This window comes from Plectropomus leopardus, chromosome 1 (assembly GCF_026936395.1).
Source record: "Plectropomus leopardus strain MGB_pleo_1.0 chromosome 1, ASM2693639v1, whole genome shotgun sequence".
NCBI classification, from domain to species: Eukaryota; Metazoa; Chordata; class Actinopteri; order Perciformes; family Serranidae; genus Plectropomus; species Plectropomus leopardus.
This window is the reverse complement of record NC_142176.1, coordinates 4155341-4175906: the sequence shown is the minus strand read 5'-3', so window position 1 is coordinate 4175906 and position 20566 is coordinate 4155341. Positions and strand designations below refer to the sequence as shown.

The 20566-nt window shown below is 40.2% G+C and overlaps 1 protein-coding gene across 1 annotated transcript in view; it reads right to left on the bottom strand.

Moving 5' to 3' along the window:
- dok4 (docking protein 4) overlaps positions 1-20566 on the bottom strand; it is a 78844-nt gene that overhangs the window by 30717 nt on the left and 27561 nt on the right. Inside the window, exon 3 of the mRNA XM_088084632.1 lies at positions 11571-11997. Coding sequence (XP_087940758.1) covers positions 11571-11636 — 66 coding nt within the window. The 5' untranslated portion in view covers positions 11637-11997. The remainder of the gene's footprint in view (positions 1-11570; positions 11998-20566) is intronic.

Sequence of the window (20566 nt, the reverse complement as noted above, 5' to 3'; positions counted from 1 at the left end):
TCCTGCAAATGTTTCACAATAAAATACCTTGTGTCAACAACTGAGGTGATTCTGTCCACAGAAAAGTTGTAGGGCTTTTATTTTGAAGTGGCAACAGTAAAGTTTGAGGAAAACAGATACATTTGTATTTCCTCATCTCTGTAACAGATAAAGATATTGAAACTGTAGGAAAAGGTGCCATAGAGTCAATATAATTATTGAAACAATTTTTCACTGCCTATTTCTGCTAATAACCGTGCCTGTCATGCTGAAAAAAACCCCAAAAAAAACAGCAAGCCACCATTTCTCTAAATGTGCTGCAGTTGACAAGCAGCTGAGAAAAACCACAAAACCCTCTGAATTTAGAGAGAAGACATATGCCATAAAAGCAGGCTCATATAGAGACATCTGGCTTTATTCTGTATTTTATCAGATTTAAGTTGGACATTTTCTTGTCTTCTGCATTTCCTATTGTAACACAGACCCCTAAAATGTTTTTATTTAACTGGCTTTTATGAGCAACCAGTCTGTTTTTGTTATTTGAGACTTAGCAATTATTTGAATTTGCAATAATCGTTTAATTTTTGCAAATGTCTCAAAAAAGAGTAAAGAAACAAGAGAAAGGATACTGTATTCTAGTGTATTCTCATGTGCATCATGATAAAGTCTAAAACTGCATCTGTCCAGACTGAGCAACCTCAATCTGCCCCTTGATAGCATGGTACAGTCTCTAAAACCAGAGAAAAGTGGCGCTGGATGGGGAGAAGGAGAAGCAGCAGCAGCGTGCTCGGCAGGAGCGGAGGAGGATATTGTACGTGGAGGAGCAGGGAGGTCAAAGCGCCGGCAGCCAGAGAGCGGTGCTGAGAGGAGAGGTGAAGCTGAATGCCAGATCAGGGAGCTCAGACTCGATAGTGCAGGCTAACCCTTTTAGTCTCAGAGGGCTGCTTACATAATGATGCCTTCAAGGCATATAAAACACATTTCCAGGTTCTTCGGAGTGAAGAGAGAAACCAGGATGTGGCCGGCTGAGTGTGAGATTGGACTCAACTGTAAAAAAGATTTCTTCAAGTGCACAGACTGATGCAAACACAAGTTTTTGTATTTAGCATGAAGGCATTTTAAATAGTGATATTAGTTTAAATTGGCAAAACGTTTTGATTAGGTAATTAAAAACACTATCGTTTTTACACGTATCAACAATTCTTTTTAATTATTATTACAAATGAGTGAACGGACACTTTTCTTGATTTTATAACTGAATATTTTGAATACTTCTGTAATTTTATGCACCTTTTTGAGAAATGCTCTCTCCACAGTTTGACTGCAAATGCACGAAAAGGCGACTAGTTCACCAGTTTAGCCAATTAAGTAACACAAAAAATGATACACTTCATGTGATTGGTTTGAAAATCTTAAAAAAAAAACTTATATGTGTGGACTAGGCCTCAGATAAAGCAAAAATAAAGACCCACAAACATATTAAAGTGTGCAGCATCACTAAATTCTGTTTTGTTTCCACTTGATTAAATTAAGGCTCAATGAGGCTCATTGAAATGAGCAGTTTATAGTCAAGAGATGGTCGTGGACAGCAACCTAAGATCATCCCTTTGAGACTACAGCTGGGTATTGTTAAAAAAATCACAAAACAGTACCAAAACCAGCACCAGCAGGATTATTAATTAAGACCACTACTGAAATATAAATACCACAGTCAATTACTGCATCACACTCTCGGTGTGCAGCAGGACGGGTCTGCAAACAACAAACAAGTATATCTAAAAATAGCTCATGATGAGTTTCAAGTACGCTGTGGTCATGCTCCCTCAAAAATGTTTAAAAGAGGGGGCACAGAATGATAAAAAAAGGACACACGCACACAATTAAAACATAAATAAATAAAATAATAGATACATTTCCGGACATCACTCTCATTCTGCACACAAACAGACCGACACTATCGCTATCCCATGAAAAAGGTTTTCTAAAGCACGTCCTGACTATCTTGCATAGTCACATGACAAATTATTTGTTGAAGCCATATTAGCGTTTTAGTGTTTTTGCCCCGACCCTTCTGGTTAATGCTAGCAGCATGCTTCCTTCCTATAGCTGATACACCATTAAATACTTCATTTAAGTAAGTAATTACTAGTCACTTTTAAGTAACTATTACTATTCTGTGTTGCAGATATTATAATCCACATGTCCAGTACACCTATCATGACTTTGTATCCGCTAACATTTCCAACCCCATGAAACAAACGCTCTTTATCTGCAGAAGAAAAGGTTCAGCGGTTCATCTAACAGGAAAACATTTATGCAAATCCACACTGAAGATACTCAAACCGCTTTTTACCAAATTTGGTCAACTCCCAAAAAACATAGCTGTCCTGTCACAAGTGGCCTTCACAGATTCTTTTCTGCTTCGCACCATAGAAGCTTACACACACGATAAAAAGGCCGGGTGTAATTTAAGAACATTAGTTTGTATAGATATACTTTTTTTAACCACTTAAAAGTATGAGCAGCATAAACCAAAGTTACAACAACGAAAACAGGCAAATACAACGATCACACATTACAAAGAGCAAACATCCAGTTAAATGCAACACAAAACAGGCAATTACATTAATATGTGCAATTTCCAATTTCAGTGAGAAACAGCGAAGCAATCACATCGACCAAGACTGCTATTTCTCAGTCTTCAACACAAAGTTCAACTCCCCTGATAGTGATCAGATCAGACAATTTCAGGTCCTTCTGTAGGCTGATTTAAAAAGACGGGGCGACATTTTTAAAAGCTTTTTTGCCAAGTTCTTGGCGTACCTTGGAAACCGACATCAAGAGAATAGCCTGAGAGCCCAGGTCATATTGATTTTGGTTTTTACGCGCGTACACAAATAACCAGCCTAAGCTCTGTCTGCGGACAGACAGAGAGGGCCATTTAGCAGCAGCATACTATGTACAGTGGTGTGTGCGGTTTCCACAGCGTGTTATAAAACTTCATAATAACAGTAATAATGATAATAATGATACATAAAGCACAATGTGCGCCTCAGTGTCCTCCTTCAGGCGCTGATCAGGTGCATTTATAAAAAAGATCGCTGGGATATGGCGATCAGATCAGGAACAGAGAGATGAACACCCTGAACAGTCTCATCACTGTGACAAACTAGTGCTAACCCACTTTGTCCTTCAAAATAATTCATCCAAACTGAGAACAAAATCAGAAAGAAAGCTGTGAGAACTGTATATACATCTAAAGTAACCAAAGGTGCCTCATGTGTCTCTGAAGCCCTTAAATCAAACCCGCTCATTCAGTGTTTTTACAGACAGCTGAAGGGATTTTAATGGAAACAGTCTCCAGTGTGTACGACTGTGAAACTCGTCTTATTGTCTCACAGGTATCTGTTCTGGATAAGCAGAGATCAGAGGCGGCGTCTGAAGTGATATATCCTGCACGTTGGCTGAGCTCTCACCTACGCATGTGTCGCCTCTAAGTTTGCTCAGGGCAACGTCACATTTCATTTCAACGCTGAGACTCTTCCAGGACTCCAGGGCACCGAGGAAAGTGTTTCCGTCCTCTATTAATCGAAGTGAATAATTTACAGTTTGTTTTTACAAATAACGTATCTGCCGCGGAGTCAGATCTGAAAGGTGTTAGAAGAAGAAGAAGAAGAAGAAGAAGAAGTTAAGTGTTGGAAACATAAAGTAGAAGTGATCGTTTTTGCATTATTCAGAACGTGCTAGTCCAGGGCTTGTTTTTATTAGGGGCCACTTTTGCAAAAAAAAATAGGAGGCCAGGGGCCAGTCACAGCAGCCCCACACGTGTTTCTACGATTTTAGGACATTTATGGGATTTTAGGATGTTTCTAGGATTTTAAAACGTTTCTCTGGTTTTAGGACGTTTCTGGGATTTTAGGACATTTTTACGGTTTTAGTACTTTTCTAGAATTTTTGGGACATTTCTAGGACCTTTTCCAATTTTAGGATGTTTTCTAGGATTGCAGGACATTTCTGGGATTTTAGAAAGTTTCGAGGATTTTGGCGTATTTCTAGGATTTTTGGCTGTTTCTAGGGTTTTCTGATGTTTCCCTGATTTTAGGACATTTCTCAGTGAAGGATCCTTCACACCCCTGTCGGGATCTTTCACTGACGCTTTTTTTCATCAACAAGCTCTATTTTGATGCTGTTTTATGCACGCTGGCACCTTATGCATACTAAAAACCAATAAACAATTACCAGTGTAAATCATTATTTCTATTGTGAGTTACAGAGTGGTTGGGGGGCCGCACAGCACCCTATTCGGGGCCAAACATTGAGTATCACTGCTCTTCTCTCCAGAATATGTTGAGTTCTGGTGTAATGCATTAACTACAGCTCTCTCAATATTCAAACACTCCAGTCTAAGGAGTGTTTATCCTGCTAATCTCAAAGTCTGGAACGTATCCAACGCTTCAGTGTGTGAACACATTTGAAGGATGGAAAATGTACTTTACTGCTACATGCAGAATGCGGGGTAAAACTACACAAGCATTTGTTTCCTCCCACCCAAACAGCACAACAAAGCATATGGACAGATGGTGCGCACACATCTCACATGTGCTTTTAGACTTGCTTATTAACCATCGGAGTGCATTGACTTATCAGTGGGAAGTTGATTTAAGGAGGGTGTGGGGGTTTGAAACCCTTGTCCCATGCCCCAGAGGTTGATCAATATCAATCTCATCAATACAATAGTTCATTATGCTCAGAGGACTTCAGTGGTGCTAAAGCAGGAAACGAAAAACAGGCCGTTGCGTGGGAACACCAGGGCTCAGTGGGTACATCAGTGCATGCGAGGTTAGTTTAAGTCAGTGTGCGCTGGGATTTTGCATGTCTGGGGCTTTTTCCTTGGGCTTTGCTGTCCCTGTTGAGATAAATTAAGCATGACTTTGGTAGTGAATCTATGCAGCCTTGAGGAGGACCTCAGCTGTGCAAGTCCTCGCTGCCCTCAGGATGCAGATAACTCTGGTTTTACCTCTCTTTGTACTCGTGCCCTCCTCTCTACCCCTGTGCCTCGACTGGGTTTTCTCCTGCACTCTGTTAACTCACCAACCAAAGCCGCTCACCCTCCAGAGTCTCACTGAGATTTATTGTTACTTTGTTGATGCTTTCCTGAACTTGAATGTACCACCGATTGAAAAACAAAAGCTGGAAAAAAACAGACTGTTTTCCATAGTAAAGCTGCACACATGAATATTTACCAATAAGATGCACCGATATGGTATCAGACCATATTTGTCTTGTTGACTGTCATTGGCTTATCAGCAAATAAGACATTCACCGATGGCTGTGGCCCATGTTTTTCTGTTGTGCAGGCTTAAAAAGCAGGCTAGAGACCATCTACCACAAACCTAAGTTACAGAGCAGGTACAAGACAAACACAGCGACTGTTTGGCAAATGAGAACTGATTTTTTTAACTTTTCTCAGCCAGGTATGCAACCTTGTCACCTCTCAGGAAACTTTGCAGTTTTGAATCTAAATCTTTGTTACCTTTTTTACCCTTACTACTTTGCATGTCTGTTAAGCTAATTATTTAGGCTTTTCATTCACTCTTGCTGCTCTCATCAACCTTCGCTGCTGGTTTCAATGAAAAAGCTTTGATAAACCCACTGTGCACAGCCCACCCAGCAGCAAACAGCAGACGGACACAGGTAGCTAACAGCTGGTGAACATAGCGGAGCATTTAGAAACTAAAGAGCCTGATATTTCCCTCAGGAGTGGGTGAAGCCCAAACCAGAGCTAAAAAAAAGAGAGAGAATATTGGACTTAACATGGAATATAAAATCCACATTTGTTAAATATAACAAAGAAAACTGAATTACAGACTGCTTTTTTTATTCATGTAAAACCAGTAGGGAGCGTTTCATATCCAAAACACACCAGATGTATTTCACTGATGCCAAATGATCTCTACTTCACACTACACATCATAACATATATGACAAAACAGGGAGAAATGGATTCCAAATGAAAAAAGGGCAAAAAGAGGGAGAGAAAAAGATGACACAGAAAGAAAGCAATGGAAGGACACAGATAATGAGGCAGAAAAGGAAGAATGAGACGTGAAGAATCAGTGCTCTGGGCAGAAAACCGCAGAGGGAGAAAAAGAAGACACAGAGCAATTAAATGACGAGGGCAGTGTGAGAGAGGGGGAAAATAAGACGGGGACAGAAAACGAGAGCAGTTAGTGTTCAAAACAAAACACGAAAAGATTCCCAAAGAGAGAAAGAGAGACCCTGTAAAAGCCAGATTTGCTTCGGTCCAGTTATTTCTACAACGGGCTCAATTGAACTGTAAATATGAATGAGTTCATGAAATGGTTTTGTGAATTATTTTTAAATAAAATCACTGTTAACCAGGCCAATCAATACCACCTTCATGCTCATGTGTTGCCTGTATTTGTTGCTCATTTCATGGGCCAATTTCAGAGCTCCTACAACTCATGTAAATGTGATCACTTCTAACGGAAAAGCCAGATGAAAATGGGCAAATGAACAAAAGGAGACATTCTTAGACCTGCATCCGTCAACGTCATGATGAAGGACACTTCATCATTCTCTGTATCAGGGCCAGACAATTTCTGATCCAAAGCCTGGGTCAGGAGAGGACATGCAGTGCGAGGAAACACAGGAGGGACTCAAAAAATAGGACTGTGGCCTCACGAGCTCAGGGATGCAGCTCAGCAGTGAGTCCCAGAGCTGGAAAGCTCTGAAAGCTCCACGACTTCATAAAGAGCAAGGCTCCCGGCCGTGGCCTGCAATGTTGCCTCAAAGAGAGAGCTGGAGGTGATGTTTTTTCTTTTTAGTTCAGCACCTCAACTTTCAATCACAAATGAGGGCTGGAAAGTCCATGAATACATAAACAGTTTCAAAAATAAAGTTTGATTTCTTGAAACTGTAAACATTATAACAAACATGCTCCCTTAACTTGATAAATACTACTTGTTACTTAGTAGGTTCATCAACAGCATAATTACACCTATAAATTGCTATGAAAGGCCACCTGCTGTGCTCCATTTGTGGCCAAAAAAAGGAGAAAAATTGCTATATCTCTTTTGCAGAGCTGCACTCAGACAGCCAAATCTAAAATTTAAAATAGAAGAAAATTGGTCTATGCAGCAGGTTCTCTTAAATCACTCATATGCTCCTCTTAAGCATGAATCTTTTGGAGTGGTTTAGAGTGGTTTTTGTATGAGGTTCATTGTCTCGAATACAAAAGCGTCTTTCAATACAATACAAAATGGTTTGTAAACATTCAATACAGTCATTAAAACTCATTCTCTGGCGACCTGGAATACCTGTGCAACCGTTCACGGCAACCAATATCAGAGGTCAAGGCTTTCTTTTAAAACCATGATTGTGAGCTTCATAGTGTTGCTGTAAGAAACTGGAACCACTGCCACACTCCACGCAGTGGTCTGAAGTTTCACACTTTACATCCATGTCTGTGAAAACATGGAGGCTTCAAACACATCTTCCCTCCGGCAGCACAGAAGATCTATAAAATCAGCACAGTTTCAATGTGGGCACCCAAGGTTTCTGAGGTATGGCTCCAAACATGTTTTATGAGGTCACCGTGACCTTGACCTTTGACCTTCAACCATCAGATTCTAATCAGCTCACTGTTGAGTCAGAGTGAGTGTCAAGTAATGCCTTCAACGTGTTCTTGAGATATTGCTTTCACAAGAATGAGACAAAAGAAAAGTCACCTTGACCTGTGACCACCAAAACCAAAGCAGCTCATCCTTGAGTCCATTTGAACATTTGTGCTAAATTTGAAAAAAAAATTCCCTCAAGAAATATTGTGTTCATAAGAATAAGGTAAGAGGGGCCTTGATCTGTGACCACCAAAATCCAACCAGCTCATTGTTGAGGCGTTCTTGAGAGATTTATCGCATTCACAATAATGTGCCAGACGTATGGACGGACAACCTGAAAACATAATGCCTTCAGCCTCTGCTATTGCAAGTGTGGTTACATAAAAATGACCTTCACGCTGAGTCCCCAAAATCATAAGGATTCCTTTCCTGGAGAAAATAAATGAGTGTAAGAAGCTTAATGGCAGTCCATTAATAGCTGTTGAGATACTGGATATGACGACGGCAGTGCATGTAGATGCAGCAGCCAGTAGCTCCTCAAATCTTTGCTATTTTTTGCTACATTTTTCTATTTTTTCAACTCCATGGCCCCTTCTGCAGAAGCACGATTTTTCGACGACAGAGACGCACATCTAAAACATCAGGAAAAGTTGTGTGGGGTTTGCAGACTGCCAGTCAGACCAGAGGGGAGAAACAAAACCGAAAGATGAAGAGAGGAAGGAGAGCCAGCATCAGGGCGAGGCTGACCCGACTTGGACCGAGAGCTGTTCCTCTACCAAGCTGTCTTCTGTGTAATGTCCGATCTCAGGAGAATAAAGTGGATAAGATGTGATTGAGGCCCACTTAGCAACAGGTAATCAGAGACTGCTGCACACATCTTCACAGAGACATGGTTAACCCCTAACATCCTGGATCAAACCGTTGCACTAGATGGGCGGACCTTGTTCAGAGCCGACAGGACACAAGACTCCGATGCATGTTTAAAAAAATGCACTGCAGGAATTGAACGATGCCACCAGCAGCAACATGTCGAAACAACCGTACGGAATCTTCATGGTAGCTGCTGATTTTAATCAACTCATCCTTCAACTGTAGCAGGATCGAGGACAAATGTAATTTCATTTTTCAAACTTTGTTGAAAAAATGACTAATAAATCTACCTTCTGCCTTCTACTACCTTCTATATTTCACACTGGATCAAGGAGACAGACACTGACAAACTACCACTGCACACACACACACACACACACACACACACACACACACACACACACACACACACACACACACTTACACTAACTTCTTGTAGCTATTCCAGTGATACGGTTTGAATCAGTCAGCAAAAGCAAGGTTAAAAACACACACACGCATTCTCTCTTTCTCTTGCACACGTTAGTACACAAGCCACTTTCAGAATAAACAGAGTGGTCAGTGTAGGTCGAGCACTAAAAGGCAAAAAACATTATTTCCCACAGGCCACATTTTTTCTTTACATAAGCCATTAACCGAGCTAAAACTTCTGAAAAGAAACTTTATTTTGGTAATATCCTAAGCAGTCAGTTCCTGCAGGAATGGGAATGCCATCAGTCCCCTCAGAGAGCTAAACAGCGCCGTTCGCTCGGCTGTGCAGGCGGCGATAGCAGAGGAGACCATTATTTGAAGTGAGCTGTTGAACAGAACCTGGCTGAAATTGATTTGTGTTCGTTTCCATAATATGAGTCATGCGAAGTTGAATTCCGCTGCCTACGCCATCCGAATGTGACTCATGCTCGGAGAAATTAGCATTCCCCATGCAGCTCGAGCCACGGGCAGAAATGTACACAGAGCAGATTGTGGAGACATTCAGAGTGTATAACAAGAGGTCATACAGCATGCACATCAAAAGGTCATTTCAGAACGTACTAAATATTAAAAGCTTAGCTTTTACAAGCCAACAGAACCATCCTGCTAAAACAAATCTGCCTGCAGCTGAAATAAATCAAACTGTTTAAAGACTATTTTGATGTCTAGTGGACTGAGGCTGTATTCAGCCTTGTTTCAAGACAACAATATCATTATCCTACTTCTGTTCATTGTTATTTTATTTTAAAGGGTCGGTTCACTCCAAATTCAGAGAAAATATTTTTGGTTTCATTTGTCAAAACCTGGGCAAGCGAAGAAGGTTGTTTACATTTTTTTACTTTTGTTATTTTTAATAGTGATTTTTTTCAATCATTTAGTAATAGATATTACCTTGTATATCTTATCTCTTTCATTGTAAATCTGTATCGTTTATAAGGTTTTCATGTTTTTTTTGCCCTGTTGTACAAAATGTTCTAATCAAATAAAGCTGCCTGGCCTTTCTTTAGTATCCCTACATTTGCTGTTCAGAAAAATATATTATTTAGATGGATCAATGACACACCACCAACTATCCTCGGATGACATAAACTGATGTTTGACCTCTTGCCAATGCAGTATCTTACACGCAGATTTAAGTGTAAAGTTGATGATTTTTAAAAAACAAACTTGGAGACCCTTTTTTTTAGATACTCTGGTAAAAGACTTGCGAATTTGGTGTTAACAGAAATGATGAAATACTCCCAAAAACCCAAAGCTTTTGGGTGATAGGGAGGTATGATTTGTACAATGCAATTTTATTTATCTGTTTTTATTTAATGTATATCCTCTTTTTCATGCTTTGTTTTCTGAGCCTTCTTAAAACTCACTCATTTTGTAGCCATAAATCAGTGGAATACTCTTTTACACAGAGCTAATAACGTACCAACTTTCAAACCTTTTCATGTTTAACAAAACGTTGGATACTGTCACGGTAAAAAAATTAACAGCTAAAAAGATAAAAATCTCTCTCACCTAAATTATTTATGGTAAGTGTGATGTTCAGTTCCAGAATCATTTATTTATTATTCTTCACTTCCAGATTTATATATTATTTAGTTGTTTATTACTTTGACTTAGATGTTCAGTTCATTTACGACACTGTCAAAATTTTGGGAACTGGAGGGACATCGGCCAATTTATTAGCTATTTGCTCCAAACTATTGATATTATATCAGCCTTTAAAAAAACACACACACAATTAGTTGACCTCTAGTGGACAACAATGAGTGTTTTAAAATAGTGGAGTTTTTGCTGCACATAATGGCTGAAATATAAATATTAGGAGTCGACCGGTAATCGGCCGGGCTGATTATTGGAGCCGTTATTTTGCCAATAATCTGTATCAGCGTTTTATTTCAATGATCACTGGTAAAATTAATTAATTACAAAGTACAAAGAAAGTGTCAGCATGGGAGGAACATTTACTTTGCAAAACCTCAGAGAGCTATTTTTATTTATTCATTTTCTATTTAAATTTTCACTTGACTTTAAAAAAAAAGTTGCAGGGAACTTGCTGTATATGATGTTGAAAGTTTCAGTTCGGATCAAACATTTGCATTTAAACAAAGTTTTGTGTTTGGTTTGTTATTTTTAAAATTCTAAATATTGACAATTTTTTTTATTTTTATTGTAAATGTATATCAGTTCCACATATCGGTTATCGGTCGCATTAACTATTAATAATCTGAATCACTATTGGCCCTAAAAAACAATATCGGACCCCTAATAAATATAATAGATGTCAATGGGGACTGCCTTTGACTGTTGGTAACGTATGACAGTTATCAGAATAAAAAGTCTGATCACTCTGCTACAAAGAATTACACGCGACAGATCAGTGGCCTCCGTCACACTGCAGGAGCAGACACAAATCAAAGGAGTCTTTTGAAAACAATGAATAGCCCGTTAAATGTGTCCTTCTGTGATGGGTGCGATAAAACATGAATGGAACAAAGGGAGCGCGCGTGTGCACACACACACACACACACACACACACACACACACACACACACACACACACACACACACACACACACACACACACACACACACACACATTGTAACACTCACCCCCAGCTTGCGGCTGCGCATGCGTACGTAGCCCTGCTTGACGATGTCATTGAAGTTGGAGGCCATCTTCGGAGGGGGGGTAACCTGCTGGCCGTCTCTGTGGAGACCATCCAGATGTTTCGTCCCTCCCTCGACCAGTCCCTCGCTTTCCCTTCCTACGTCTCCAAAGCTCCCAGCGTCCCGTGTGGCTTCCCCTCTTTCACTTTCAGTCCCGTCTTTCTCTTGTGTGTATTTTTCTTCCTTTTTCTGTTTATCCTCAACTCCACTTTCATGGAGCTCTTCACATCGTGCACACCCTCCTTTTTCTCCTCCTCCTCTTTTCTTTTTTTTGTCCTCTGTTGGATTTGTTTCTCTCCTTCTTGTGTTTTTTTTATTTTTATTCACTCTTTACCAGACGGGTCTTTCCTCGTCTCCCTCTGCGGCATCTCTAAGAAACATGCAGACAAAGAGACAGTTAGAGAGAGAGGCAGAGATGGATATATACAGTAGATATATTATTCATTGAAGAGTGAGGAGCCCAACATTATCGTGCATTATTCATGCTGGTGGCGCGCACCATTACTGAGGGCAAGTTTGTGGGATGGCTGCTTGTGACGTCGTGCTCTCACGTACAGTATGTCTGTTTACATTAACCTTTCTTTGTTTGTGTGTATTTGAGTAATTTAGCACACGTGTGAGCTTGTGAGTGTGTAGTACTATGGCATAAAGCTGTACAAAGGATATCACAGGAGGCAGCCTCTATTAGCGGGTACGGTATCCGGGAAATAAAAATGTATGAGGTTTAATCTGTTCTCTAATCAGAGCCCGCTTACCCATGATGCCACACTGTTTATTCCCTGCTTCCATCGAGTTAAATTTCCATTTCAAACACCCTGATCTCTTCATCCTTTCCTTTCAGCATTTGTTATGATGCAACGCTGCTGTAGACACAATGTTACAGTTTCAACACCTCTGTGCAAACACGGACCCGGTCCTCATTTGTCCTCATACGCTGAAGCCGCATACATCCTTGTTTTATGTCGAAAATCAAATGTGTGAAGCGAGGTGTCAGTCAGAAATTCTGCACTTCCACGCAATTTAATGCAGCCTTTTGTCCTATTTCAACACCATCTCATCACTATTCCTCCTTTTGACACTTATGCAGGAGCAGCGTCACTATAATGCCGCCGGGGGGCTGCCTTTCTGGATACAGAAGAGGTCAGAGGTTGATTTATGGAGCGGTCACACATGAGCGAATACACACCAGTGACCATTGTCTGCAGAGGCGACATTCACGCTGAATGTGGGCAGCCTCGGTGGTATTGGTACATTTTCCATTTTCTTACATTTTCATGTCTGTCTCCCAACTCGCTGCAGGCCAGGCAGCATCTCTCATGTGGGGCAGTTTGTATTTATCGTGCAGAATCAGCTGGTCAAACACAGCAACAATCAATAGCTGCATTTACACTATCCGTAAATGTCAAATGTCCAATATCACGCTGTTATGCCGCCTCGCTGTCCTGTATATGATATATATGATATATCATGGATAGGGGGGCAGAGTGATGTCGCCAGGAATGGAGGTAGTAAGAGCCCTGAGGTCTCAAGGTCTGTTTAAAAGGTAAAGCTGAAAAGATGTGACCTTGGGCAGCACGAGTGTGATGTTTTGATGACGTGTTTATGTGTGTGACCCACATGCTGTCAGCATAGCAGCTAATTCAAGGAAGAACAGCGATCATAAATGTCCGCAAATTAGGAAAATAATGACATTCAGGAGCTCCTTACCCTCTGAATAGAGGACGAGATCGGCTGCCATATAACAGAGACGGTAAACGATTGTGACTGACATGTCATGTCTTTGTTGTTGTTTAGAAATCACTGCTGATTTCTGCGTTTTTTGTCATGCTCGATGGGATGCTCGTGAGTTAAACGTCACGCCTCCTTTGCTTGTGTGATGCAGTGTATAATCACACACTGAAGCACAATAATGCAGCTGTCATTTAGTTCTGTTTAAAAAAGCAGGGCCGATACAAAACGGGAACCTTACTGCATGATCTCTGTCGAATGTTTCCTTTATGCTCTTCTACTATTGGTTGAGGTTGTGACTTCAGAAGTCAAAGTTCACTAAAAGTTGAACTGAAAATGATGATGATGATGATGATGATGATGATGATGATGATGATGATGATGATGTGATTTTTGCTGGGTTCTGTACGAAGCATGTTACTTCATGAGTGGACTCTATTCGTACGCCGGGACACCTCTCTCATACCACAATGTTTATTTGTATACTGTGACACATTTTACCTTGATCAAAAGTAATTGCATCTCCTGGGATTTGGATATTACACTTTTCGACAATAATTTGATAAATTATGCAGCCCTACATACTGGCTCAAAGCATTTCTTACAGTGAAGGAATTTCTCCATGATCAGTATGGACAGAAGCAGCGATTACAGAGTTCACTCGATGTACACACTCGAATGTGAGTAATGTATATTAACAGCATTTCTCCAGACCGTGTGGGCAGATAACGTTTTGATTGACACCTCCCTGGATCCCAACCATTGCCAACTGTCTCTCGTCTCCATGACGACAGCCATGGAGCAAAGCGGGGTCGGCGTGGTGCAGCTCTATCTGTTCCAGCCCTTTGAACTCTGGCTGCGTTCGTAAATCCAATCTGATGCTCTGCACTAAAATGAGAGAGCTGCTGTTCGAAGCCACGGAGCGTTTCTGTTTCTCCATGAATCAACAAACAGTTAAGTTCATCACACATTCACTCCGTTCGTTGCCTCGCTGCTCCGTCTCCCCACACAGAGTTCCCAGAGTCGCTCTGACACTCACAGACTGTGTTGCTTTGGATAACTGATCAGTTCAGTCCAACAGTGCTCCGAATTTACGGACGGTCCAGTTTGTGAGTGTGAGTGTGAGTGTGAGTGAGTGTTTCTGAACGCACCCCATTGAAAGGAGCTTTGAGGGATTTTAATTTGTCATGTTAAATTGGCATCAACTGACACCTGACTTTGAATTTTTGACTGGCTTTATCCATATTACGTGAAATGGATCGTGGATAACCACACCAAAAACAACCCTACTTTAGCAAACAGTGAAAAAACTGAAATGACAAGAATTAAAATTAACGATACATGTTAACTATATCGTCTGCTTTCACCCTCAGACATGAGGCTTTTTATTCTGAGTTAAGATCACAGTCTTAGTCTAAATAAACTGTGACACCACATTCAGCTGATACAGCAGAGAGCTGGTAGTCTTCAGTATATAAAAATACACTGCTTCTGTCTGTGGATGGAGTGGCTCAAGCACAAAGACACACAGGAATGAGGAGACAACAACGCACTTGACCTAGTGCCGGAGTAATCCATGTGTGAAGTACAGCAGACACACACACACACACACACACACACACACACACACACACACACACACACACACACACACACACACACACACACACACACACACACAGAAACATGTTTCCCCTCCAGAGAGCAGGGACACTTGCCGTCTTCATTGACTCGCTTGCGGTAATGAAACTGATATACAAGAGGTGACGTGACTTATACGGCCATTTATGCATCCTGTGCATGCAGATGCTCATGTGCAACCCCAGTGTGTATATGTGTGTGTTTGTTTGTGGGGGAGTGTGTGTTTGCCATCAGGCGAGGAGCAGTGGGGCAGACATTTCCCATAGGGCTCAGTGGTAAATCTCCCTGACAACAGTGGAACAGAGACATTAAACTTTAACAAGGGGATCATTAATACACACGCACACACACACACACACACACACACACACACACACACACACACACACACACACACACACACACACACACACAGAGAATGCTGGCAAAAGGCGAGATGGGGAGAGGCTTATCATTATGGCAATGTTGGTTTAGCTAAGTGGCTCCGGCACAAAGACTATTAAACATTAAGCAAACACACAGAATTGGACTAAATAGAACAGCACACAATCATGCAAATACACACACACACACACACAGACACACACACACACACACACACACACACACACAGATGTCAATGAGTAAAACAAACACATGTTCATATGAATGTGTAAACACAACAGTAATCTCTGTCCTAATGGAGGTGTTCGATTGCACCACCTTAAAATACACACTCTGTTCTGGATGTGTTGTGTTCAGTGTGTGCTATTCATTAATTAACACATGAACAAGTCATGACAACAATCGTTTGTGGACATTACTCTGTTCGCCATAAATACTTAAGCGTATTGCTTAAAAGTAGGGCTGGGCGATATGGAAAAAAGTCTTATCACAATATTCTTTTCATATCAGTCGATATCGATATATATCACGATATTCATCAAATCACTATTTCTGTCAAGCTCAAAGGTTCCCTTTGACTCCTAAGTGAGATATGAAGACATCATAAGGTTAATTTTGGTTTCAGTCTTTGTTTCGCTGGCTGTCGGACATTTCCGCGCTGGAGCTTGGTTGGGCTGTCGGACATTTGCAGAGGTGGAAAGTGACTTTTTTTAGACCTCTACAGACTACTTTGTGTTAGTTTCAGGTTTAATCAAAATTTGGATGAATTATAAAGAAACAGCAGGACGCATCGCTCCGTGTCTCATCCAGGCGCCTAGCCACACTTAAAAGAATAAAAGCCTCTTTTTGATCCCACTCTTCATTTTTCATTCATCAGGTACAAGGGATGATTTGGGAAAAATATTAAATTGTGATACAGAGCTTCTCTAATTAACATTTTTATGATAAAAATGGATAAAATGACTTCATGTTGTGTGAAAGGGGTCCATCGTAGTGACAAAACAACAAAATCATCACATAAATTTGCTGTTTCCCCTGTGGGTGATTTCACATTTCACATAAAAATAAATCATTCAAATCAATGCTGGCTGTTAAAACGATCCGGTCAGTTATTTCAGTAGCAGTTAATGATGCCTATATATGCCTCCAAACACCACATAACCAACTGTGTTATCACTTTAAGTCTCAAAACTCACACAAAACTCACTCCCTAACCCATATATTTCATCTGTAAGAGGTAGACAAAGAGGAGGCAACGACATCAAGAGGAGGAAGAGGAAGAAGCACTGACAACATCATCATCGATACGTGGGAATAAGAAGTAGAAGCAACAACAAGAAGGAAGAAGAGTGCAGCTTTCTCAGTTCAATCAGGTCAACAAATATTGGGTTTTTTTTTGCTTTAGGGATACCCATACAGATAAAGATGCAGATAATGATTATTAGTATTTAATGAGACCGATAACCAATATTTGGAACTGATATGCATTAACAATAAAATGAAAACATTTCTGTCATATACAGAAAGTTCCCTGCAATTTAAAAAAAAGGTTCAGTGAAATTTGAATACAAAAGTGAATGAATTAAAAAAGTTCCCTAAGGTTTTACAAAGTAAAAGTTCTTCCCATGCAGATACTTTCTTTGCACTTTTTAATGAATCATTTTATCTGCAATGACTCAAATAAAAACACAGATAGAGATAATTTGCAAAATGCCAAATATCAGCCCGATAATCAGCCAGGCCGATAATCTGTTGACCCCTAATTTAGAGTGCTTATTTACCAGAAAAAGGCAAATAATTTTATTTCATAAAAAAAGGCATAAATGATCCAGATCCAGGTACCCAAGACAGTTTTGAGAATATAAAAGTCCATTATTTCAGCGCGCTAAAAACATTAAAACTACACCATCGTGCAGCTGCTTCCTCAGGGTGTAGTGACACACACAGATTCTCCGGCGACAGTCGTCCTTTCTCTCGTCTGTCTGACAGTCACAGTTGCCGACTAAAACTTTAATCCTGAACAGCTTAAAGCTAAATGCTTTCACTGAATCCTAATTTTGATATCAAAACAATCTTTTGGGCTTTTCTTTCCTGATATAACGGGTTGTTTTCGAGCACGTTTTTCCTCACCACACAGGACTGAAGCTTTGAGGAGACGGTGGAGAAAGACAAAGGCGACGACCCTGACATGGGTGCTTGATTTTGTATCATTTTAAAGTCTATCGAGATTATGAGCTCATGAAACTAGATCACTGCATTTATTACGTTTTCTTTAGTATTTCTGTTTCAGTCTGTGTCCCATACAGAGCTCAACCATCCACTGACGAGGCTATCATAACTCAGGTTTGATGATGTGCCATTAAGTCCACTGAGATGAAACCAATGAGCTTCAGTATCGACATAAAAGAGTCATAATGACCGAGCTCGGATAAGCAGCACTATGACCAGAAGGACCAAATACATTCAGTGCTTTTCTCCCCAAAAAATCCTTCCCCTAGCTCTTATACTGCTATTCAGTATTTTACCACAATGACATACGAAAGTCATGAAAGTCCAGGGCTGTCATTATTTGTCATTATTAAGATACTCTACCCGATATCACACTAACCAGCAGGCCCTGGGTGCATTAAATTTAAACATTTCATTTAAATGAAAAAAAAAAGCTTTACAATACAGGTTTACAATGATTCAGTTACATATATATTATTGTTTTATCATCTTTGAATTTTATCCTTAATTTCCAAATTCTGCATTTTACTCAGATTCTAATGATAGTGTAGTTGCCACCCTGTATTTTATTGCACATTTTGCATGACCATGTGACAAATAAAAATGTTGAACCCTGAAATATTTTCATTCAAGACAAAAATTATGTTTACTTCAATTATTAAATGAAACTGTAAAAAGGAACAAAAGAAAAGACAGAAAACTAAGAAGAAAAAAGAAGAAAATGAAGAAAAGACAAGCTAAAAAAAAGAACAGACAAAGTAAAAAGTAAAGAGGAGCAAACAGAAGAAAAAAGACAAGAGAAGCAAACAGACGGACCAACAGAAAAAGAAAAAGCAGGAAAAGGAGCAAACAGAAGAAAATCAAAAAAGAAACAAAAGAAAAAGTGAAAGAAAAGAAGAAACAGAAGAAACCACAACAAGAAACTGAAGAAGGAATAAAAAAGAAGAAGGAGCAAAAAAAAAGAAAAGAAAAAAGAACTAACAATCTGGCCACTTCATTTAAGTGATGATTTTAAAAACAGACTCTGAGGACATGCAGCCAAAATGAACTTATTTGCTGATTGGAAACACTCAAACTTTGCCTTTTAAGAAACCTCTCTGAGCCCTTGGTCATAAAACAGGGTATTGAAATAATATAATACAAAAAAAAACTAGGAAAGACAAAAAAGATACAAAAAAAAATAAAAAAAGAAACAGCTGAAAACATCATGCAGCAAAAAGGCAGCAACCAGGTGTCAGACTGTAAGCTGCAGGCGTTCAAGGAACAAAGCACCTAAAATACTCAAATATAACGAGGAATCTGAGCTTGGCTTTTACCGTCAGCGTGTTTTAAAACAGACAGTCTTGCATCACATAGCTTTAATTACTGTCAAACGGGGTTAAACTGCACCATCAGACTCGACGGGTCATTCATTCATCTGCTCGAATCATGATCAGTTATCGAACGCACACAAAAGGCATCGAGGTGTCAAGGCAGGATCTAATTCATAACAAGGGCACGACATCGATTCGCTGATGCGCCCTCATTGATCTCTTCCTGTGTGTGTTTGTGTGTGATGACACTGAATCAATGGAGTGCTCACAGTCTATTCGCTGACAGGCCAGCGGCCCCGAACAACAACAACAGCCACACTTCAAACTCCTCTCATCCACAACGACACAAGTGTTAAACATCTGTACGTCGGTGTGAAATCAGCTGTGACGCTCTGCTTGATGAGTGAAGGAGGTGACAGCTTCTATCACAAGTAATACTGTCAGTGGTAAGACTTCTTACAAGTGCACATAGTAATATTTTAATGGCTCTATTTTGGTGCATTTTACGTGCTTTTCATTCTTATTTTTCAAAATAATTTTGTGTTCATGCAAATGGCATACATTTTGGCACGACTGTGTATTTTTGTTTAATCTTGGAATTTCCAGCTCAGCTCACAATAAGTCTAAAATACACTGTGTGAACAAAATTGTTACATTCATACTGCTGAGTGCAAAAAATGCGTCATTGAAACCCATTCAAACTGAATTTTTTTATCCCACAGCCATCAAAGTATAAAAAACAAACATTGTAATTAATTGTCATTCTGGGCTCTTGCCTTGGAATTTGTACATTTTACTATATTAACCACTATAAGATCAGTTCGTCCTGTCCTCTCCTCGACCATTTGTGCCAAATTTGAAGAAATTCTTGCGATATCGTATACACAAGAATGTGTCGGATGTATGGAGCCACAACTCAAAAAAACATAATGCCTCCAGCCTCGGCTGTCGCTGGCACAGAAGCATAAAAACAGCTGTTTTTTGTAGCACTCTACTAGCAGTAAACGCAGCAGTGTCTCTGTGAAAAACGACCGCTTTTTGGGGAAGTATCCCCGCCAAAAACACAGCGATGTCTCAGTAAAAAAAACAAACGTTTTTTGCGCAGCTTGGCAGGTGTTTCACCAAGGTGTCATGTCATCCGCTGTTCCCTCCACCTCTGAATGATGACCTCATCTCATAAATTACGTTGCTTCGGAAACATTGATATGAAACATACAAAAGTAGTGATTCTGGGTTTGTAGAGCGTTTCAAACCACAAATATTTGAGGGCGAGAGCTGCAAAAGAACCGGCTGACTGTTCAAAGCTGTGTATGTGTAAGTCGGCTGTTTGTGTGTCCAAACCTGCAACTATGTCCGGGAAATTTCCAACAGACAAGCACACACAAACACACACACACACACACACACACACATATGTGGTAGTCTCTGTGTGTTTGTGTGTTATGACCTTTATCCTCTCCCAAGTATTTTCCTTCTCAGGTTGACACTTTTGAACATCAAAGATCACATCTGGTCAGTATCTCAGTACGCCTCGACACACACAGACACACACACGCACACTAATAAGATTAGAGACACACACACACACACACAGACAGACATCACAGTGAGCCATGGGGACACACACTCACACACAGCCACCTG